The following is a 23,660-nucleotide window of genomic DNA, read 5'->3' as shown; positions in this document are numbered from 1 at the left end:
TGCACTCACATTTGCTAGATGCAAACATTGGTTAACCAATTCACCCAACAATAGGAAATTTATAAACTGTGTAGTACTTTGGGCTCCACATTTGAACTAATGGGGAGGTTTATCTGGATTCAAAATGCTTAATCATTAAAAAAAAAAAAGCTACAAAATATTTCATCATCACAAAATTAATTTCTGTCATTTCCAGAACCCATCATTGTCTTAGCACCAGCAAAATATTTGAGCACTTTCTACTGGTGTTGCAGCAGCTACTTTATTTCCAGTACTACACAAACATCAGTGATGATGCTACCATGTGAAAAAATTCTCCACTCTTAGCGATGGTGTGGGGGAGAAGAGGAGTGTTTCTTTACTAAATAGAAAAAGGAGAGATACCAGGAACAAGGGTGTTACTTTTCAAATTTGTAAGGTTTTACAGATAACGCAGAGTAAGACTAAAATAAAAAGCTAATAGTATCTTCTTACTCTTACCGGCTAACATCTAAGATTACAAGCTTGTGCATATTTAGTATAGTCTGCTACACACCATAGGAGAAATTCAGAGGTCCTTTGTAATGTGATGATGAATGCATAAGTCAATCAGTAGATGTAAATGAGACTAAGTCGGTGTAAAAATATATGTAATCCAATACGGCAAACTTCTTGCAGCGCCGAGACCCTCCCCCCCACACTAGGCAGAAGCCAGAAGCAACATGTTTGGGGGGGGGAATGTGACCCCAGATTTTTACCAGGGTTTGCTGGCCCCACTTGGTCACATGCTGCTGCCAGACCCCCTCCCTGCATGGCAGCTGCTGGAGCTGGCAAGCGAGGATCCTGGATCCTACGGAGAGGCAGGGGCAAACAGCTGGGAGCTGCACGGAGAGCTGCAGCAAAATAGCGGCTGCCTCTCCCCATGCAGCTAAAGCAGCGGCCCCTCCCTGCAGCTCCCAGCTGTTTGTCACTGCCTCTCCATGCGGAGCTAACACCTGGGAGTTGCACGGAGGGGTGTGACTCAAGCTGTTGTGGGGAGAGAAGCACCAGTTGTCTCTAGTTGTCCCCTAGCCCCACCACCCCACTGCAGAAGCCATGAGCTCCCCCTGACCCCAGTCTGGTAGGCGGAGAATGGGAGGGGGGAGCTCCACAAGCGTTACTTTAACTGTAAGAGCTTCATGTGGCTCGCAAGCCACGGTTTGGCCACCCCTGCTATAAAGGAATCATAGGCTGCTACACCTTATTTTATCGCATAAAAGGTAAAGAACATATAAAACTAACTTACAGAGGCACTAATATGGCTGGGAAAACAAAGTTTAATTCTGTGCTATTGTGGACAGGCTATATACCTACTTCTTGTGTACGTATCCTTTAGAAAGTGTTTAATCTGTCTACCCAGGTCAAAGCTGTTCCACCAGGATGGATTCTCCGATCTGGACCCCTGATTCAAATTTACCAGTAAGTGTAAGGTAGCAAACAACAGAATTTTTCTAAACAATCAATATATTTATTTTGATCATAATTTAACAATTATATAGGCACCAGAGGTTTCTTGGTAATCAGCAGGCCCTTTTCAAACAAGAAGGTAGCTAAGGAGATTTTATCATCCAAGGTGTCACATGGAAGGGTCTCCACGCAGACATACTTTGGATACGAAGAAAGCAGAAATTCAATACCATCTGTAAACTCAGGATCTATCTCCAAGTACTTGGGCTCCTCCTTGTGGTACACTCTTGAGTTTTCTGTTGTGTAATACAGCAGCAAACCATTTCCTTCATTACACAACCTAATGATGCCCTGACGGAGCAGCCGTACCTGAGTCCCTTTCTTTATCGGTATATCAGCATCACGAACATCTCCATCTTCCCACCTGGCTGGAACACCATGTATACTCAGTGCCCTTTCATGTTCAGTTAGCATGGGAGGGAGGCAGTCATGAAGAAACAACTTAGCTTTCTGATCCACCGCAGCATCAATTGGTGCATAGTCCACCAGTTTCTTTATCAAATTCTGTACTCTCTCTATAAAAGCACCTCGGCGAGAATCAACCACATCTGAGTTCAGGACCCCCATATATTCTAAGTAATCTATAGGGAGCCCTTGCCTGTACTCCACATCCTCCTCTATGGCCATCTGCAAGGTCGTTGGGAGGAGTTTCTCCAGCAGATCTCCCCAGGAGTTCCTCTGGTATGAAGAAACAGTTATGTGGAGTGAGTGTGCATCAGGAAGACAGTCCCCCTGATGGATAAATCCACGGGGGAAATAAAGCAGGTCCCCAGCTTCGAGTATTGTCTCCAGAATGGGCTCTCCAATCACCTCCTGAGCAAAGTTACAGCTCGAGAACTGGGGCAACACCTCTGTATCATTCCTAGGACCATAAACCCGCCAATGCTTCTTCCCTTCAAGCTGGATCACAAAAGCTTCAATGTCATCGTAGTGTGGAGCAAAGCCCTGTGTGCCCGCGGGTGTCAGATATGTGTTTGCTCCAGCCATGCTCCCAAATTGCTCCTGAAGGATGGAGAGGAAGTGCCAAACTGTGGTGGAGAAGGCCTGTGGGTTCAGCATCCGCAGGGAACAGCCATTCCTGTAGAAATCCCATACGACAGCGGGCAGCGCTCTGCCAGCAGGATTGTGGGTTTCCCTTGTCCCATCCACATAGCTTGTTACATCCAAGTTGACCCCAAACAGGACATCATTGTCCCGCAGGATTGCATCGAAGGTGGCTGTGGAGAAGAGCCCCTGGTAGTATCCTGGGTTGTGTCTCTGGATCAGGAGAGGTTTCTTTTCCCAGCTCTGCTCAAAGAACTGCTGTGGGGAGATGGGTGCAATCAGCCACTCAAACAGCTTGGCTGCCCGCTGCCTGCTGTGCTGGACCCGACCCAGCTCCTGGAGAAGGCCATGCAGAGAGGGGCCAGTGATGGGCTCCTGGGGCCTTGGGCTGCTAGTTCCCCTCACTGCTCCCATTGGTGCCACCCCTGCCAGCTGCGGTCTGGGGATTCCCTGCAGCCCCGAAGTTTGGCTTTGCATGGGGGCCAAGTACCCCTCTCTCTGCTTCCCCTTCCGGCTCCTTCCCAGCTTTCCTCCTGCTGCGCCCCGGCCGGGTAGAGGGGCTCCGAGCTGCTCCCCCTTCCCGGGCCCCGCTGGAGCGGGACAATCCCCAGGCACCCCCGTCTTGCTCTGCTTAGGCCGCTTCTTTATGCGCCTGCTCCGCAGGGAGACCGAGGGCCCGGGGCCCGCCGCGGAGCGATAGACCCAGAGCGCGGAGACACGTGCGGCGGCCTCCATGCTGCTGCTGCCGCCGCCTCTCCCGTCGCCCTGCGCGCGCTCGTGCCAGAAACGTCACCGCCCCCGCTCCAGCCCGCGCCCGGGAGCCGGGTCTCCGGCCCCGCCCCCCGGGGCTCCGAGCTCCGAGCGCCCCGGCGCGAAGCGGCATCGCGGGGTTTGCTGAAACGCGGCTTCGCATGCCGCAGCGTCGGGGGCTTGTTTTTCCAGCTCCGCTGCATGTGGGGCTTTGCCGCTTGGCCCGGCCGGGGGTGAGGCGGGGCGGGGCGTCCCCTGGAAGTTTTGCTTATTATGCACCATGCAGATTGCGGGGCGGCCGAGGAGGCGGGGTGCGTTACTCCGGTGAAGTGAGCTGCAGCTCGCGGAAGCTCATGCTCAAATAAACTCGTTAGTCTGTAAGGTGCCACAAGTCCTCCTGTTCTTTTTGCGGATGCAGAACAACATGGGTGCGCCTCTGAAACCTGCCAGCTTCCTCAGGGATCGCCCCTGGCCGACCGGGCACGTCACTGCTGCACCCTGGAAGCTGAGTAGCACATCCCGCCTCCTCCGCCGCCCCGGAACCTGCATGGCGCATATGAAAAGCTCAGCCGTCTCCGGGTGTGTTTGTGTGGCTCTGAAATCTGAACTTCAGGCAGCCACACAAAACAGGTGGTGTGGCTGGCCTTGGTCAGCCTGTGACCGTAGGCACTGAGGGGTGCAGGCCCAGCCCAGGTAAGGGAGGGGGAGGTGGCCCCCAAGAGTGTGTTGCTGCAGCAGGGAAATAGTGTGCAGAACTAGTAGGCCAACATTATTTTGTGAAATTTTTCAGTATAATGGTTGTCATTTTTGCACACCATTACTTGTGAATTGTGAACACTTTGTGAATCCTATTGTAATTCTAGCCTGGAATATTATGTCTTTATGCAGAGGCATGGAGTTTAAGGCCAGAAGGGACTCCTAGTTCATCTAGTCTCACCTGTATATCACAGGCCAGGCACCAAGCCAATAACCAGAAACAGACCAAAGTAGTAAAGTCCTCAGGAAATGAAACTATTGTCTGCCACAGGCAAATAACAGGAGTGACCAAGGTGCATCAATGTCTGAGGCCCTTGCAATGGCAGGGAATTAATACATGAGATAATCTTACCAAGTGACCTGTGCCCAGTGCTGCAGAGGAAAGTGATTAGTTGAAAATGATCTGCCTGTGAGGCATGATTAATCCCACCTACACTCATGGGCAGGGACAATAATCCAGAAATCCTGTGGGTTTAGAGTCTTTCCATGAATTTACTGCTTTCCCTAAAATCTAAATTGTCACTGAAGAAAATTAAATTTCTAGTTATACTAACTGTGAAGAAAACTTGCAGCCTTTAACTTGAGGCGCTATTCTTCTATGATTAGAGGAAACAAACCAAAACAGGTTTCAGAGTAACAGCCGTGTTAGTCTGTGAAGTGAGCTGTAGCTCATGAAAGCTTATGCTCAAATAAATTGGTTAGTCTCTAAGGTGCCACAAGTACTCCTTTTCTTTTTGCAAACCAAAACAATATCACTAAGGGCCAAAGCTTTTCCTGTGCAGAACTAATTTAAACAGGGGTTCTACACATAGGCTAAGGGAACAGAATCCTTCCCCTGGGCTGCTGAAGATGAGGAGAACCAATCCATGGCTACTGCAACTGCTCCATATGGGACTAGAAGAGACCAGTAAATTTGCATAGTCATGTATCCATTGGTTGGGACTCCCTGTCCTGTACCCAAGAAACCTTCCACACTACCACAGAAGGCATTGCCACAAAGCCTGGATATACTGCTGAGTGAGGAATGGAAACAATACCATGTGACTTAGGAGATCAATAATGTAGTGTGAATTAGTGAATACCTATAGTGACTACTTCATGAATAAACCATAGACTAAAATTTGTTAGAAGCAAATAATCATCAAACAATTGCAGTTAGTGAACAAATTTATAAAATGCATGTGTTGTTCTAGGGTAATTTGGAAAAAAGAAAATAAAGCGGAGGGGGTGGGGGGGGATGTACTGAATCAGTTCTTTTCAATTAATAATTCAACCAGTTCTAGTTGTAAATCTGTATTGTTTGTTTACAGTAGTATCTAAAGCAGGGGCGGGCAAACTTTTTGGCCTGAGGGCCACATCAGGTTTCTGAAATTGTATGGAGGGCCAGTTAGGGGAGGCTGTGCCTCCCCAAACAGCCAGGCGTGGCCTGGCCCCTGGCCCCATCCGACCTCCTCTGCTTCTCGCTCCCTGATGGCCTCCCCCGAGACTCCTGCCCCATCCAACCCCTCCCCCAGTCCCCTGATGGCCCCCCCAGGACCCCTGCCCCTTCCACCCCTCTCTGTCCCCTGACTGCCCCTGGATTCCCCGCCACCCCATCCAACCCCTCTTTCATTCCTGACTGCCCCCTCCCCCAGGACCCTTGCCCCATCCAACCACCCCTTCTCCCTGACCGCCCCTGGAACTCCTGCCCCTGAGTGCCCCCCGCTGCCCCATCCAACCTCCCTTTCCTTCCTGACTGCCTCTCCCGGAACCCCTGCCCCCATTCAACCTCCCTGTTCCCCGCCCTCTGACCACCCCGATCCCTATCCACACCCCCACCCCTGACCACCACCTCGAACTCCCCTGCTCTCTGTCCAACCCCCCCGCCCTCCCTGCCCCCTTACCACGCTGCCGGAGCACTGGTGGCTGGCAGCGCTACAGCCGCACCTCCCAAAGCACCAGGACAGGCCGCCGTGCTGCCCGGCTGGAGCCAGCCACGCCACCTGAGCAGCACTGAGCACCGGGTCAGGCCACGGCTCTGCAGCTGCGCTGCCCAGCAAGAGCTCGCAGCCCTGCTGCCCAGAGCATTGCGCTGGCAGCACAGTGAGCTGAGGCTGCGGGGGAGGGAGAACAGCAGGGGAGGGGCCGGGGGTTAGCCTCCCAGGCCCGGAGCTCAGGGGCTGGGCAGGAGGGTCCCACAGGCCATAGTTTACCCATCTTTGATCTAAAGACTGTAATTGGCTGTGAAGTATATTGTGATATGTTTGTATGAAAGACACTAAACAATAAATCAGATCATGTTATTGTCATGAATGGAGGTAGGAATATCCAGGGCCGTCCCTAGCTATTCTGGGGCCCTACGCAGCTTCCCTGCGGAAGTGGGGGGACTCAGGCCTCCGCGGGGGAGGCAGGGCTGGCTTGGGGAACAGGGGAACCACCCCTCAGCGCTCACCAGCGACGTGGCTGGGGCTGGGCTGCTGCACTTCCTGCCATCAGTGAGTGCAGGCCCAGCCCTGCTGCAGTCCTCAGGGGAGTGGGGGTGGAGCAGGGGCAGGAAGAGGTGGAGAAGGGGTGGGGGATTTGGGAACAGGGTGGAGTGGGGGCAGGGCTGGGGCTGAGTGGGGGCAGGAAGAGGCCAGGCTGGAGCGGAGGCCATGGGGAAGAGGCGGAGCAGGGGCTGGAGGAGCACGCAGCCATGCAGGGCATCAGGAAATTTGGTGCCCCAAATTTCCTGGTGCCCTACACAGCTGCGTACTTTGCATATGGGTAAGGACGGCCCTGGGAATATCTAACGGGTAGGGTAGGGGAGTGGGAATCAGAACTTCTGGGTTCTATTTAAAGTTCTGCTATGACTGGGTCAAATCCTACTTGCCTTACTTACACGAGAAAACCCACTGGGTTCAGTTCGATCTCTCGTGTGAATTAGTGGGACCAATACTGGAATACTGTGTCCAATTCTGGAATGCTGTGTCAAAAAGTATGTTAAAAAGATTGGAAGCATTCAACAAAGAGCTACGAGAATGACTGGAAGTCTGGAAAACATGCCATATAATGGGAGGCTTAAGAAGCTTAGTCTACTTAGTTTATCCAAGAGAAGGTTAAGAGGAGACTTGATCACAGCCTAAAAGTTCTCCCTGGGAAAGAGATTTAATCTAGCAGAAAAAGGTGTAATGAGATCCAATGGTTGGAAGCTGAAGCTAGACAAATTCAGAGTAGAAATAAGGCATAAATTTTGAAAAGTGAGGGCAACTAACCATGGCAGCAACTTATCTAAAGGCATGGTGGATTCTTGAAGTCTCTAAATCAAGATTGGATGTTTTTTCTAAAATATATGGTATAGCTGATAAAGAAGATACGAGCTCCCAAACTGCTCCTGTAGGAATCACTTTGGTGCAATTCTATGGCTGGTGCAATGCAGGAGGTGAGACTAGGTGATCATAATGATACCTTCTGACCTTAAAATCTAATGTATGGAAAGTGTTTTGAGATTCTCGGATAAAAAGTGCTGCAGAAGGGCAAAGTATTATTATTTGTATTATTATATTGTTATTACTTTCCAGTAAAAAGAGCAACTCAAATTATATCAACTCAGACTTTAATTCATACCAAATATGTATCTGGGCATTTGATCTAAAATACTTCTGAAGTGATAGTGTAAAGAAGCAGCCACTCAGTCCCTTATCCAAGGTTTCATCTTTGCCTTAAATTCAAATTTTACTTCAATTATTTTATTTCAGTCATTTGTGAAAATCTCTTCAAGGCCCTGGACACGAGAAGCCATCTTATCAACACTGGGATCTCACCACAGTGATGTGTCATCATATATGAACAAACTGTGAAATCCTATGGAAAGGATCACTTTGCAAGGAGAAGAATCCATCCAACCTGTTTGGCCCGTGACAAGAGACCAGATTATTACTTAGCTTAACCTCACGTATGCCTTGTGGGGAAGAAGATACAGGAATTCTGACATCCTGTTAGACTTTGGGAGCTGTGTATGACCTTTGGCTGGAAGCGTGAAATCTGTCTCAGTAACAGGAATTTTTTTTCTATGACTAGTTTATCTGTAAAGTAACCCTGCTCTGCAGTTGAAGTATATACACACTTTCTTTTACTACTGCTATCAGTGCCCATCTCATTGGAGATGGTACACAATGGGATATTTCATATTGGACCAACAAATGATTTTTACATATATATAAGACACAAACTTTGGAGCTAAAAAGATTTGCTCAAACCTTTTTCATCTGAAAATATGGTGGTCCAGTGTAAAGGATTATTACCTACCAAGTACCCTTCTTTGAGAATGAAAAGGGCTACGTTTCTGCATATGTCTTAATTAAAATGGATAGGTGGAATTAGGCTCAGCAGGAAAATATTAAAAGCACATCATCAGCCTAATATAACACCAGACACAAGATTTCCAGGAATACTAACATCTTGGTATGTAGCTGGAATGACTGCATTTCTACTTATGGGTCCCTTTAATCGATGGGGCATCACACAGAGATTCTAATTGTTATGCTTATAGTGCCTTGTATGGTTTCATGTCTGATCTTGGGTAATGTCTTACCATAACCTCCACCAATAATGTAAAACAGAGGAAGGTATTTAAGAGACAGAGGCTAAGGCAGATGAGTCATAAACTTGACTCAATCTCAGGTATTTAAGGAGTATATATTCACTGGCTGGGAACCACCTTCCTATTAATGTGCTACAAAGAGCTCTACAAAAGGTTTGTCAAAGTATCATCAGGTGTTATTTTGGGCTGTGCTGAGTTATTTTGTATCCAAACAGAGCCCGATGTGGGCAGACTTACATTACAAGGTTATATTACACTAGGAATGGAATTTCAGTTGGGTAGGATCCAAGTTCCAGTATATTTCTATTCAGACCCAAACTTCTACTTATAATGGAGATGGGAGACACCAGGTGACAAGCTATATCTTCTTAAGGAATTCCAAGAGCCAAAAACTGTGGACTTGCATAGCATTTTATGCCAAATGTACTAAAGTACCCCCATCCCCACTCATCCTTGTCTATTCTCCCCAAGGACTTCAGGTCTCCCAGAATGATGATATAAATGACTGTAAACCTACACAAGTTTAGGGAATACTGCCTGTTCTGAAATGTCAATTACACAAAGTTAATTCTATGCTAAGGGAACTTTACTCTCTTATCCTCCAATTCAATTGTTATTTCAGCCATCAAGACTCACTGCAGATGGAAAAGGCTAACAAGTTTAATAAATTTCAGTGTTACTCTGCTGAATCATTAAAGCCCTTCTGGTCAATAATAAATTTCAATATTAGAATACCCCTCTGGCATATTTTTATTACGAGAACAGTTTCTTGAGGAGCTCAGTGAGGCAGAGGACAAATGCACTAGGTTGGTATTTTTGAAGAGCTCAGTGCAATTTTGGATCTAAATACAATTAGCAGGCCTGATATAGGCTCCATTGTTCCACACCACAGAAGCCCTACTCAATTTGGCATGCTGAAACATTCTGTGGCAGAGAGATTCATAACTCAAATAGCACGAGGTCACTATAATTCAGGATTTAGGCAATTTAGTAGATCATTGGTGGGGGAAACTTCCTACACTATATCTGACTTAAAAGAATTTTATTAGCCTCTTGCAGTCGTGAATACCAAAGTCACTCACATACACAATAAACAGCTAAAGTTCATAAAAGTATACAGGACTCTTGTGTAGGATACTTATCAGGGGAGATAGGCCCAAGATAAAAAATTCAGGGGTGAAATCCTGGCCCCACTGGAGTCAGTGGGAGTTTTGCCATTGACTTCAGTGGGGCCAAGATTGCACCCCAGGTCTGTATCCAGAACCACACTTCCCCAAATTTCAGGGATGTTCAGAGCAGGAATAATGATTTAGTCCAATACAGAGATAAGATCTAGCTGCAAAATTTAAATCCAGATCTGGATCCAAAGTTCTTCATAATTCGGGGTTGTTAGGACTGAATCAAAACCTTAGATCCAATCTCTAATCAGAACAGATTACAATATGTTGTACTAGCAATATACATATAAAAATCAAATTGTGCTTTATTTTGGTGTGTAAAGTTAAATGATGGGAAGCTTCAGCTTAAATTCATCTCATGATGACATTTCTGTCACTGTACGATGGAGCCAGTTAGTATCCACAAGGAGCTTCTGTTACAGTGAACAGTAAAGGCATAATTTCTGATACATATTTGTTGTTTGAAAAACAAATGTCAGCCAACAAATTTATGTGAGGCGTGATTGTAGGATAGCATTGTGAATGCTAGTCACTTATCAATGGCTAGTCCCAAACCATGCTACTTCAGCTGTGATATTTCTGACTTCCCAGTCCCACCAGTTCAAGAAACTGCCCTTGTTTATCATTTAAGCAGGCACTGGTGATTTCAGATGTGCCCCAGAAGGCCTTTTGCTGGCTGCTACTGTGACCAACCCAAAGCAATCTGGAGTGTATTTGAGAATTCTTAAGACACCTGCTGCAGTGAATGGAGCAAAAACAAGAATCACATTCTAGAAATAGAAATGACAAATAAGAGACCAAATGGGTTATAAAGCTGCTTTAGAGAAGAGAGGGTGTCAGAGGTAGGCAATTGTCTTCTTTGCTTAGAGCACTAGAAAAGATCTCATCTGTCTGTTCTGCCATATCTAGACACAGGTTTTGTACAAGTATAATTATTTCAGTTAGGGGTGTAATTTTTTACCAAAGTGGTTATACCAATACAACACCTAGTGTTATACTGATATAGAGGTGCCTTATACTGGTATAGCTTATTCTCCTCCCCAAACAGGAATAGTTGTACCAGTATAAAGATCCTTTATACTGACATAACTGCATCTATTCCAGGAGAGTTGTACAGTAACTTCTCATTTAACGTTGTAGTTATGTTCCTGAAAAATGCAACTTTAAGTGAAACAACGTTAAACAAATCCAATTTTCCCATAAGATTTAATGTAAATGTGGGGGGTTAGGTTCCAAGGAAATTTTTGGGGGGCAGACAAAAGGCATTATATACTGTACAGTGGTGTACTGTACTGTGGTTGGGAAGTGCCCCTGGCTTACCCCACACAGGCACAGCCCACTGCAGGCAAGGACGCTAGGAAGCACCTTCGCAGCAGCAGTGGCAGCTTACCCAGAGAAGAACGGGCTCCGACTTTGCTGGGGGATGCTTCAGGCCCACCTCTTCCCGCTCCACTCCAGGCCCACCTCTTCCCACCCCCATCCACCTCCTCTCTGGAGCATGCCGCATCCCCACTCCTTCCCTGCCCCCAGAAAGTCCTAAGGGCTTAGGACTTTCTGGGAGGGAGGGGGAGGAGTGGAGACGCGGTGCTTTCTCGCTCCTCTCCCTCCCTCCCAGAAAGTCCCAAGCGCTGCCAAATATCTGTTTGGCGGCACTTAGGACTTTCTGGGAGGGAGGAGGAAGGGGTGGAGACGTGGCGCTTCCCCGCTTCTCCCACTCCCTCCCAGCGCTTCGCACTAAGGACTTTCTGGGAGGGAGCGGGAGGAGTGAAGATGCAGAAAGTCCTAGGCGCCACCAAACAGCTGTTTGGTGGGTGGGGAGAAGCTCTGGGAGGGAGGGGGAGGAGGCGGAGGCGGAGAAGAGGAACTTTTGCAGTGCTCCCTTGTAAAGTCACTGCTCTTCCACAAAATCTTACATGCAGTGGACAGAGCAGGCAGCCAAACAACGTTATAAGGGAGCATTGCACAACTTTAAACGAGCATGTTCCCTAATTGAGCAGCAATGTAACTTTGAAACAACATTAAGTGGGAGGACATTAAGTGAGGAGTTACTGTACTGCTTTAACTATATTGGTATAGCTAAAGCAGTACAATTTTTATGTGTAGACAAAACCTTAGTTATTGTCTGTAAGCTTGTTAATTTTCTGGATGTTTGAGGCCTTGCCTCTAGGTGGCAGATCAAGAATAATATTTCACACACTTCTTTTGATAGTCTATTCCCAGAATGTTTGAACACAATTCTTAGACCATTTTATATATATATTTAAACTTTCTTGGCAGGACTGATAGTTTGCCTTGAAATCTGAGTGTCATGAAGGTGAAAGCAGTGTGTGTGTGTGTGTGTGTGTAACACTATATGGTTTTATACCATGGTGAATACTGAATGTAGATGACAGCTAAGTATAGATCTATAGGAGGACATTTAAAAATCTCACCACCTAGATTATTATGTGGGAATTACTGCTGGAATTAGTCTAGTGTAATTGATTCTTCTGCAGAATAAGAAGAAATCTAGAGTAACTTTAATGAGTACATTGAAGTTACTCTGGATACCACTATAACTGAGATCAGAACCTAGCTTCTCAGCTCTAACATTAATGTACATGTCATTTTCTACCACCATAGCTCTCAACTCTCCAAGACCCAAACCGATTGACACAGGCCTTTTTAATATATGACCAAGACCCAAAATGAGGGCTATAATGAAAAATAATGGAGGTGGAAGCTTGAAATTGTTAGGGAGCTCTTGTCTTTAGTGGTGTAATGTTTTCTATGACCTGGTTTCAAGATTTTGCCTTTCTGATGTCAATAATTGACAGAAATAAAGAGGGAGTTAACTAGTTCTCTATGGGACAGAGGAAAATGTGAACCTCAGTTGAGGCTCAGTTTTACCTTCCTGATGGCTAAGATGCCTTATACTTTTAATGTTGGCTATGGTGTATAGATATAGTGGTTCAAACTCATCTGGAATGAATTTGGCCCAGTATTTCTGGAAACCTTTTCAGGCAACTGTACCAGTTCACCTAAAAAAATTCAGTTGTATCACTCAGTAGCATCCTATGCATCATTTGTGCGCACTCATATCTTCAAATGAGCTTGTGCTGCAACAGAGCTAGTCTCACATGAGGGTTTGGAGTAACCCTGGCTTCATAATAGGTGGACAGCAGGAACACAAGGTCCATCACAGAGGCTCATCATTAAGGACCAAAGTCTGCCTGCTCCTCTGTGTCATAGAAAGCTCCAGATGCAGCGGAACCAGTGGCTATCCAGGAGGACAAAGTTTATGGAGGTCACTAAGGGATCTGCACTCAGTCTATGGTGTGGAGCTCATTTCTGTGGGGATATCCCCTTTTTCTTGTGCAGCAGGGTTTGGGTGGGAACAGGATTGAGCCAGGTAAGAATTAGGAGTGGGACTAGATAATCCACCACTACAGAGTTTCACCAGGCGGCTGACTCTCTGCAGCTGGAGAGTGGTTACAACTAGAGTGGTTGGAACCAGATAGCCATTGAATGACTTGGTGCAGGAGAGATCATTTTGGTTTCAGGCAGGGAAAGGGAGCCTAGAGAACCAGTCACAAAAGCTGTAAACACTAATACCGGTGTAGGTATCAGTGGCTAAGAACCATAAACTCAGAGTTGGGTTTGCTGTTTTCATTCATATGCTGATATTTCAAGAAAAGTGGTTAAAGGGAAAGAATAATGTAACTTAAAGCTTTTTAAATAAATAGAGGGAAAGGAGCACAAAATTCCTGTGAATGAATAGGTAGTCCTCAGCTACTGCTTGTACATACATTCTGGCAACAGGAGTTTCAATTAAACATTCTAATTAGAGCTTAGCACGATGTTACTCCAATTTTATGAGCATATCAGCCACATTGCCAAGAGCCACACACATTTTATTTAAGAGGACATAAAAGCATGTTGAGTAACTACTTATTAAAGAGCCACAAGTGGCTTCTGAACAGAAATAAATGACACTTCAAAGAGATTTAGGTCTTTTAAAAACTCTATTCAATGTGTTCTCCTGAGAATTGAAATCTTGAGTTTTAAAATGCAACACTTAGCTCCCAGGGAGCCTGATGTTGCCAGGGTATGAGTGCCCTTCTCTAATGGGAGTGAAAATGCTTGATACCTTGCAGGATTGGGCTCATGATCAGTCTAATTTTTTACTTCTTTATACACTGGAAGGCCATCCTCTTTAGGGTCAAAATGCATTTGACAGGCCCAAAGTAGGCTTTATTTTTCCACCCCATAAAAGCCCTACTCAGCTCACTATAGAGCAAATGGCCTGGCACTTTCTCTTTGTTTCTAGCAAACAGTTACTTTTAGGAAGTCAAATTAAGTTACATCCTTTTTCTCATTCTTACTTTGTTAGCAACCTGCACCCTACGCTATCATTTTTGCTCTGGCATCAAAAGCAACACCCACTATGGAAGAAGAGCATTTCAAGCCTGCTGCAGTAGGTTTCCATAAACCAGAGTCCTGACAATCCTTTCCATTCAACCCAATGACACCCGCTGTGTCAGCACTGTAAGGACACTGGGCAGGATTGTGAAATCTGCTCCTTATTGTTGTCGCTGTAAAGTCTACAGCCAGATAACAAGACTAAGAGCTAATTCACAAGCCTGTTTCTCAAGAGCTATTCAGTAATTTCCACACACACCCCCACCACCACAATCATATGAATGCACTCACTCAGTGAAGCATCTCTTACCAGTAATCTTGGCCTATCTCCAGCTGCATTTCTCTCTCTTAGGGATTTTTCTTATCCTCTGTTAGTTTGTGGTCTGTAATCCTGGTTATCTAGTACACAGAGCCCCAGCAAGAAAATAGTTTTTCCCTAAATTTGAACAATACAATTAAAATAAATTAAGAGAAATAATAATTAAAAGGGCCAGGGTCACTGTGAAATAACCAGATGGAAGAGGAGAGAAGTCTAAACAACTTCTTCCCCCCATCAAAAGGAAATACATAAAAACTTGCAAGATAAAGCTGAAATTGTGCAAAAGATGTGAGCCGGATCCCCAGTTGAGTTGTCACGTCTCATTCCCAGTGGAATCCTGCAGTCTATTTTATTAGGATTTATTAAGTTTATTTTTATGCTCACAATACAGGCCATCCAAGACTTGGTAATATTGAACAGATACCATCTGCAGTGTCTCTATAGCAAGTGTATAAACACAAAGCTGCAGACTCCCAGACTCCAGCCTTCTTGCTTTTCATGGGAGGGAGGAGGAGTAAGTGTGCATGAGGGGGAAATCCACATAATAAAATGAAAGAGAAGAGAAGCTGGAAGAAGTAATTGCACTATAGGATTACCTTGTGTATGCACAATTGAGACACAGGGTACAATCTAGCTGACCCCACCCCCATCCCACGTCTAGTATCAGCACAATAGACTTTTAATGTGCACAAGGCATGTTCTTTACAAGCTATTTGGGCAAGGCTTTTTCTCCCAATAACTATGCTAAAGGTAATGGTTTCAGACCATGTGATGGGGGTCCCAGGGAGCCACGCTGAGGTTACTCAATTAGGGTGAACTGCAAAGAATGGGGTAGACAGTCCCCAAAGCTGGTGGATATTCCAACACTTAGATTTACCAAGCCAGCACAAAACAGCTTCTGTAATACCTTACTGGTTACCCAGAAGCTAACAACATAGTTCCCTTAAAGCAACCCAGCCTCAGGCCTCCACCCAGCCACCCAAGTCAACTATGATGAGGATTACTGAAAATCTTATTCATCATATAAGAAAGTTCTACCAATCCCAAAGGATTGGACACATTACCTCCCAGGTTAATGAATATTTCAGATCTGACCCAAATACACGCTTACAGCCAATCCTTATTATCTAAACTAAAGTTTTATTAAAAAGAAAAGAGAAAGAGTATTGGTTAAAAGATCAGTATACATATAGACATGAATACAGTTCTGAGATCAGATTCATAGTAGTGATGGTGAGCTTTGTAGTTGCAAAGAGTTCTGTCAGAATTAATCCATAGGTTATAGTCCAATGTTCATATTCAGGGTGATCCAGATAGAACTGGAGATCTCAGCCTTACAACTTAAGCTTCCCCTGCATGAAGCATCAAGCAGATCTGAGATAAAAAGGATCAGGACCCAAGCGTTTTTATACAGTTCCAGGCCTTCTTTTGACAGCTCAGAGTCCTGAGGCAAACAATAGGCAATCAGGGAGACTTCGAAGTAGACCTATTTTCTAAGCATCACCAGTAATTAGCTACAGGGGTTAACATAAGGCAATTGCCTGTTTTCCACCATTTGCAAGTGATTTGCTATACAATTCAAAGAGGGATGAATACAGTGATATCACTATTTTTACAGTTCATTTAGATGTTAGGATTTCCTTTTGATCTCTGAATTAGCAGAATACAGCATAGATAGGGACTTCTCAATATTACACTGTTAGTCTCTAACAGTATATATGTAAACACACAAAAACACAAAAATCTACCAATATGTCCCTAAAGGTTGAATCTGGGTCAATTAGCCTGAAAGCTGGTTAACCCTTTCTGGCCATGCATCACAGACCGTTTTTTATCCTAACCCATGGAGGACATACAAAGAGCAGCCCGGGAGAAACAGGGATAGAAAAGTTTTGTTCATGCCTTAAGCAATGTCTCATTGCACAGGAATTATTCAAATTCCTTCTGTATTAACAGTGACCAATTGCTGTGTAGCAATTTATCATTCACTCTTTAAGCAAGTTTCTTAAGATGAAAACATCCTATGATTTTAGTGATCTCTGTTTTGACATGACTGCTGGACTATAAGATCTTGCACACATTAAGGATTTTCTGAAATCCTCCTACCACCCCTCTAGCATCAGTGCAGTTCCACCAGTGGTAGAAGTGTAAATGGGAAGCCAGTGTTTTAACCACCATGTCATCTAGATTTGCTCACAGCACAGTTCAATATCATGGTGGTAAAAATGTCTGCTTACACAATGCTTACACCTTTGCTAACACCGGTGGAGCTGCTCTAGGGCTAGAGGAACAGTCAGAAATTTTGAAAAATTCTCATTGCTCATCCACACACATGAATTGTACCACTTGAACTATACCAGTATAGTCAAAGTGGTACAACATTTCCCCCCTGCTCACCCTGTTGCGTGAACACAGTTATACTGGTAAAAAGGTGTTTTCATTGGTTACATTGTTCCTTACTGGAATACGCTTAAGTCCTTGCCCCATTACACCATTCATAATGTAATTAAATAACTGAGATTTATGTAGTAACAATTCAGAATCAGAGTCATAGAAGTGTAGGTCTGGAAGGGACTTCAAGAGGTCATTTAGTCCAGCCCTCTGCACTGAGGCAGGACCAAGTATACTACTATATACTATACTGAGGTGACACATTTGGGCATCTAGCATACTGCAGTGAGAATATGGAGCTTGTACAGTATGTTCATGCAGTTATAATAAATTTGTGCAAATGTTCTAAAGACCTTGGGGACAGGGTACAAATCTTACCTCTTCCTCTGTAACCAAGGAGGGCCCTGGCTGGAATGGGATTTAATCAAAGTACTTTCACTGGGTAGAAAAGGGCAGGACTTAAGGAGTACTTAGTCCACATCACCTGCATGTCACATGGAGCCCTGTTCTGCAGGGATTACTCCTGAGTGAGGTTTGGGGGACAGGACAGGGGACACTAGGGTTTGGGCTTTTAGATCGTCTGCTATGCAGACTTTACCAGTCATTAATTCCCCCTAGAAAGCATAAGCAATTGCAGCTTCAGAGCTTTGCTCCCAACCTGAGGCCTTGAGGGTAGATTCCTTTCTCCCTCATCTGTGGAAGTCCTCGATATAAAGCTCAGCTACATGCAGCAGGAATTTGCTCTTGGACCACTGCAGTGAGTGAAAGTGCAATTCTATGAAAGACTCCCTTTATAGCCATCTTTCTTCCTCCATCATATCCTCTCTTCCCCTTCTCTGTCATAAAACACTACGTAGGGGAGCACAGTTCAGCACCTGGTGGCACCAGCAGAGCGAAGAAGAGAAGCAGCAGTGAGTTAATTTAAAATCTAAAGACTGGCTTCAAGATAGATAGTTGTATAAATTGAATATAACCATATTGTATGTTTGGGCTTTTTTTTACATCTGATAGCAATACCCTTGGTTTATACTTACCAACTAAGTATGACATCACCTATGGAAATGAAAGTCACCCCATGACATAAAGATAATATATTCCTTTGGACTCCGGGTTTAAAGCTCAATGCGTAATCTAAAATTCTTTGTTAGTGATAGTGAGTCTAGAGTCTAGCTTCAGTAAATTGGATGTAGAATACAACCAAAGCCACTTGGGACATACCATATTTGAGGGACGTCAGGTCAGAATTGACTTTAGATTTTGTAAAAATAAGATTTAAAAAAATTAAGATCAATAGATTAGTTTCCATGATTTATTAAAATTTCAGCTGAAACATCTAAAATGTATGTTAACACATGCCCTTCGAATCCAAACCATTGGTTTATTGTGTTAGTGTATCAGAATTGCAACGTGAAAGTGACTAGAAGCTGACTGTAAAAAGTGAACTAACTAGTTGTTTTCACTCTCCAAGCAGAGTGATCCGCAAAGAGATAGTGAAAAAATAAGACTTTTTTCAGTGTTAGCACTGAAAAATGTTAATAATTAATGCTATTATTTCTATAACAATAATGTTAATAAAATAATAATTTTGTGGTTAAGGCACTGCACTGAGGGTCAGGAAGTCAGAGTTCACTTCTCCCTTCTTCCACAGACTTCCTATGTGGCCGTGGGCACCTAATTTAGCACAACATTTTCATAAATCATCACTAATTTTAATTCTCATTTTTGGATGCCCATTTTGAGACCCTGTGGGCCTGTTTCTCTGTTGCTCCAGTCCTATACCTTATTCAGAAAAAAGTGGTGGGAGAGTTGCTTTAAGTAACTTTTGCACTTTTCTATTCTTGGGGCAGCTGCAGGCTCTGGGTTGCTGTAATTTATATTTTGGCTGAAATAGCCTCTGAGAAGACTTCAGTAGATGAGACTAGCTACCGCACAAAGTGTGGGTCACTTGGACACTGCACGCAAAACATTACCACGTCACTTCTATTTGATTTTTTGTCTCCTTGCTGAATAACACGGCTGCTACTCTGAAACTTGCTGAATTTAGCAACCGAAGATTGCAGGGAGGGACACTGGTTTTTACTTCCTCAATTTAGGTGAGGAACTAGAGAGAACAGTGTCTTGAAAATGCAGAATCAAAAGGGTTAATCTACCAGGGGTGATATGTAGTATTCCCTCTTGATCATACAGGCCTGGTCACACTGTATGTCAAGATCTGTCCTCTGGATTAATGGCTTCTTTATTTAAAAGTATTCTATAGAACTTATTATTGTGTTATCAAAACAGTTCATAATGCTCCTATGAGGTAGAGAAGTCTTATTATCTCCATTTTATAGATTGAGAAATGGAGACACCACTTATGTAACCTGTCATTCAGGAAGCGTTTGGTAGAGATAGGAATAGAACTCAGATACGGTGCTTCCCAGTACTATGCCTAAAGCACAATACAAAACTCCCTTTCTCAGGAGGATGAAGGTGGCTGCTATCTAGTGCATGCTGAGTCAGGCATGGTGACTCCTACTTTGAGAAAAATATGGCTACAAGTAGAAATGTACAAAATGGGCAACATTTTCTGTGAACTTTAATTTGCAAGTGATCAGTTTCATTTTAGAACTCTTGCACCTCAAACACTTTTTTTTTTTATTACACAATTTGGTTTTGACAAAATAACTAGTTTGGTATCAAGTTTCAGAGTAACAGCAGTGTTAGTCTGTATTTGCAAAAAGAAAAGGAGTACTTGTGGCACCTTAGAGACTAACCAATTTATTTGAGCATAAGCTTTCCTGAGCTACAGCTCACTTCATCGGCTCAAATAAATTGGTTAGTTTGGTATCAAAAGCAAGTGATAATTAAAATTCCAGATCTGAAGCCCCCTTTTGGTGGACAAGTGTCCCCTTTCAGAGTGAAAATGTAGAGAAATACAGCAAATTGTTTTGGGTGAAATGTGCTGTTATTTGAGTTCATACATGTGAAACCCTTAATATTTTAATAGTTTCACCTTGCCTAGTGAACTTGAAACCCATCTAGAGCTCGACACCTTCCCCCCCACCCCCCGAATTAAAACGGGTAGGGGATTTAATCCAGGAGCACATTAATACACTTAAAATCTCCATGAGCATCCATAGCTCTGTGGGGACAGAGGAATTGCTTGAGCGAAGTACCTCCCGCAAACAGATAGTTAATTATGTCCAGGTACTGTCTTCTCTCTCCGCCTGCCGCCCTGTCCCTCCCTGCTGTGCAACCAAACTCAGCATAAGGGAAGTACATGCACCTTTACTGCAGAGGAGGGAGGGAGGCAGGTGGGCGCATCGCAACAGCTGGCATCCCTACAATCCTATCCTAACTCTCAGCCTCAACGGTTTGAGCCAATCAGGAAGACGTAGGGGGGGGGGTTCTAAACTCTAGAGTGAATAAAATGCTGAGGGTGGGGTCGAGACCTTGACAGACATCTGTTTTTCCCAATCACAATCAGGATTTGCGGCGGGGGCGACCAATGGGATGTGAGGATGGGCGAGGAGGGCAATAGGGCGGGACTGGTTGTTAGGGGCGGGAGGGGGCGGCTGCGCTGCTTGGGGGCGACCGGCGGCCGAGGCGGCGCGGAAGGGAGGAGGTTGCTGGCGGCAGGTGAGAGCGGCAGGGCCTGAAAACTGGGAGGGGCTGGGGGCGGGGAGCGGACCCCAAAGCCGGGGGCGGTGAGAAGGGGGGTGAGGCCAGGGGGGCTGAGGGGAGCTCCGGAGCCCCGGGAAGGGGCAGAGCTGCCCCGGGACCGGGCGGGCGGGGCTAAGGGCCGGAGTCCGAGGCGGGTTGGCCAGAGAAGCTGGGGGAGGTGAGGGCCTGAGCTCCCGCGGCAGAGCGGCGGGGTTGGCTTGAAACACTGCGGTGCGGGGGGCGCACAGGTTTGCGCTCCAGCGCAGGGGGCGAAGCGCCTGAGCCATCCCGGGGGGGAGGTGAGTCTGAGGAAAGTGGGGGTCGAAGAGGGAGGGAACCGGAGTCCTGGGGAAGAAGAGGGGCGTTGAGCCCCCCGGAGATAGGGAGGAATTGGAGGGCCCCGGTCGCCGAGCCCCAGGCACCAAACCCATCAGCTTAGTTAGAAGAGTTACCCAGTTGGGAGCGTTTCAACTTCCTGATTCACTCTCCTAGGGTTGCCTGGCACTTGGCTTTCTTTTAGGCCCTGAGTTCTGCCCATCTCTAGGCTTTGTGAAGGGGGCTTTTCCCAGCAAGATTACCCAGAGAGGCGCCTCTTAGGGTGTGTGCTTATGCCCTGCACTCACTGTCTGTGTGTGTGGTGTTTGCCTGAAATGTTTCTGGAATCTGAGTTTTAGTACTTGGGACTTTGGAGGCCTAGGGTAGGGGGGAGAGAAAGGCAAGTAACTTGGTTGTACTTGAATCTAGAGGAATACGTCCCCCCCCCCTTTCTTTTACTGTGGTTGTAAGAAGTGAGGTTGGAATAAGATTTGATAAATCTGAGATTAAAATCTTTTAAACCCTTCTGGTGAGAGCAATATAAAAATATTGGTGTCTGAGATAATGTAAAACTGACTAGATTTCAAAATGTGTGTGTCCCTGTAAGGGAGAGCATTGTTCTTGACTTCATAATTAACTTGTTTCTGTCACCTGTTTGTGTTCATGTAATAAATAGGCTGCAAGATGGTGCAGAAACATGTACAGGGTATTTTTATTTTTCATGCAAAATGCAGCAGAAATTGAGGTACAAAGTGCATAATATTTGTGACTTCTTTAAGTACTCTATGAACACTATTTCCTGATGTAACTTTTTTGATTATTAACCAGTTAGCTACTGGAAACTTTAAGTCAAGGGCTAAATGCAGCTTCTGTTTCAAGGAATTAATTTATTTTATTGTGGTATTAATGAAAGTGAACAGTCTTGAAGAATGAAAGAATATGTCTCCCTAGCTACAGCTAACATGTCTTGCGGCAGCTGTCATCTAAAACTCTGCTAATCCTCAAGATTTATGTAACCTGCTCATTAATGTTTTATGAAACTGTAAGGGAGCTTCTGGTTATATTTCTTCTGTTTAATGTGTGCATTGTCATGTTTTCCAAGGTTAATCTTTGTCATTTGTTCACTATCTGGTTATAACAAATGGTTGCTTAAATGTTTTGTGGTCTTCCTGCCTGTACCCGTGTCCTCATCAGCACAGAGACCGTTATAATGGGAGACAAGTTCATGCAGTCCAGCTACAATATTGTTCTGGGTATTGCTTGTAGCATAAAATGTAAACTTAAATGGGTAACCAACTTACCAGAGAAAAACAGCACTTTGTTACTTTTCCCACTCAATATTGGTCTTCCGTTCCTTCATTTATTGGCCATTCTTTGTGGGAACTCTCAAAAAAATATTTGAATGATATCAAATCATGTGAACAAAATTTAAACATAAGTTGAATTAGGAGTGTGAGATCAATCATCCTTGCTGATTATCCTTAAACAGTTTTGCTTATCTCATCCTACAATGAACTTCATTAATTTATACTTGAATAAAATAGTGGCTTTAAGCGTCAATGAAAACTTTGATTTGCAGAACAACACTGTAGCAAAACTCAGAGATCACATAACAAAGAATGCTTTTTCAGGTAAGAAATGCAATTAGCATCAAGCACTTAAATCTGTTCACATTGGCAGTTCCTGAACAAAATACATTTTTCACACTGAGTTTTATTTCCTGAACTCTTAGGCCTGGTCTATACCTAAATCTTACGTCAACCTAGCTACATTGCTCAGGATTGTGGATAATTTCACACCCTGTGTGATTCAGTTAGGTTGACCTAACCCTCAGTGTTAGCATTTGTCTATACTGCTGCTGGGAGCATGCCTCCTAGCCTGGGTAGACAGACATTCGCTAGCTCTGTTTGCTGTTTTTAGCACTTTAGCTTAGTGTGGACATGATGGCAGAGATTAGCCATAAGCTTGCTCTGTTTGAGCTAGTGCTCTAAAAATAGCTCTGTGGATGTTGCTGGCAGAAGCTAGCCACCTGATTACAGACCCAGGGGGTTGGGTGCTCTTGTACTTGGGTCACTAGCTTGTGCTGCAGTGTCCATGCTGCTTTTTTTTTTAAGCATGTTAGCTTGACCCTTATACTATTTTTCTTTCCCATCTGTGCTAAGTTAGACATGTGGAAAATGAAGGTGCATCTAAACTAGAAAGTGTGTAGTCCTGTTTTCTACCCCCCCCCCCCACGTTCTTGTTAAACCCTGGATTTGTGCTGGAAATGGCCCACCTTGATTATCATACACATTGTAAGGAGAGTGATCACTTTAGATAAGCTATTACCAGCAGGAGAGTGGGGTGCGGGGAGGTATTTTTTCATGCTTTGTGTGTATAAAAAGATCTTCTACACTTTCCACAGTATGCATCCGATGAAGTGAGGTGTAGCTCACGAAAGCCTATGCTCAAATAAATTGGTTAGTCTCTAAGGTGCCACAAGTACTCCTTTTCTTTTTGCTAGTAATGGGGTAAATGCTAGTGTAGGCAGCATTCAGATATCTTTTTGCCACTGTGTTGTGAAAAGGTTTTCATGGCACTATGGTAGCAGTTGCCAACCCCAGGCATTCAAAAATCATGTCTGGCTCCTAAAAAAAAAAAAAAAAAAAAAAAAAAGTTGATTTGCCTTCTGGTTTCTGAACCTTTGGGATTCACTCAAGTTATGTTTTCAGGCTCTTCTCTACAGCTATGAGGGCTAGAATTTTTTTTAACAAAAGCTGAAATTCTTATATAATCACTTGCATTGTGGAGTTAGAGCCTTAAAAACACTCAGTGT

The 23,660-nt window shown here is 44.7% G+C and overlaps 3 protein-coding genes across 10 annotated transcripts in view; 2 read left to right on the top strand and 1 right to left on the bottom strand.

Moving 5' to 3' along the window:
- The window catches only part of HEATR4 (HEAT repeat containing 4), a 68,367-nt gene extending 59,069 nt beyond the window's left edge, over positions 1–9,298 (top strand). Inside the window, exons 16-17 of the mRNA XM_073348541.1 lie at positions 1,379–1,437; positions 7,752–9,298. Coding sequence (XP_073204642.1) covers positions 1,379–1,437; positions 7,752–7,853 — 161 coding nt within the window. The 3' untranslated portion in view covers positions 7,854–9,298. The remainder of the gene's footprint in view (positions 1–1,378; positions 1,438–7,751) is intronic.
- On the bottom strand, positions 1,465–3,520 carry RIOX1 (ribosomal oxygenase 1). The gene has a single exon (XM_073348555.1). It carries the CDS (start codon positions 3,262–3,264, stop codon positions 1,510–1,512), a length of 1,755 nt encoding a protein of 584 aa, XP_073204656.1. The 5' UTR covers positions 3,265–3,520; the 3' UTR covers positions 1,465–1,509.
- An 11,128-nt stretch (positions 9,299–20,426) lies between the features above and the next one.
- NUMB (NUMB endocytic adaptor protein) overlaps positions 20,427–23,660 on the top strand; it is a 145,689-nt gene continuing 142,455 nt past the window's right edge. For 6 of the 8 annotated variants that reach the window (XM_073348553.1, XM_073348549.1, XM_073348551.1 and 3 more), the window contains exon 1: positions 20,431–20,506. The gene's annotated coding sequence lies outside the window, so the exon portion shown is untranslated. Of the gene's footprint in view, positions 20,507–20,761; positions 20,830–23,660 lie in introns of those variants that run through there. The other 2 variants (XM_073348543.1, XM_073348547.1) reach the window with 2 other exon arrangements.

The sequence above is a fragment of the Lepidochelys kempii genome, chromosome 6 (genome assembly GCF_965140265.1).
Source record: "Lepidochelys kempii isolate rLepKem1 chromosome 6, rLepKem1.hap2, whole genome shotgun sequence".
NCBI lineage: Eukaryota > Metazoa > Chordata > Testudines > Cheloniidae > Lepidochelys > Lepidochelys kempii.
Note: the sequence above shows the minus strand (reverse complement) of the source record. Positions and strands in the feature narration are given on the sequence as shown.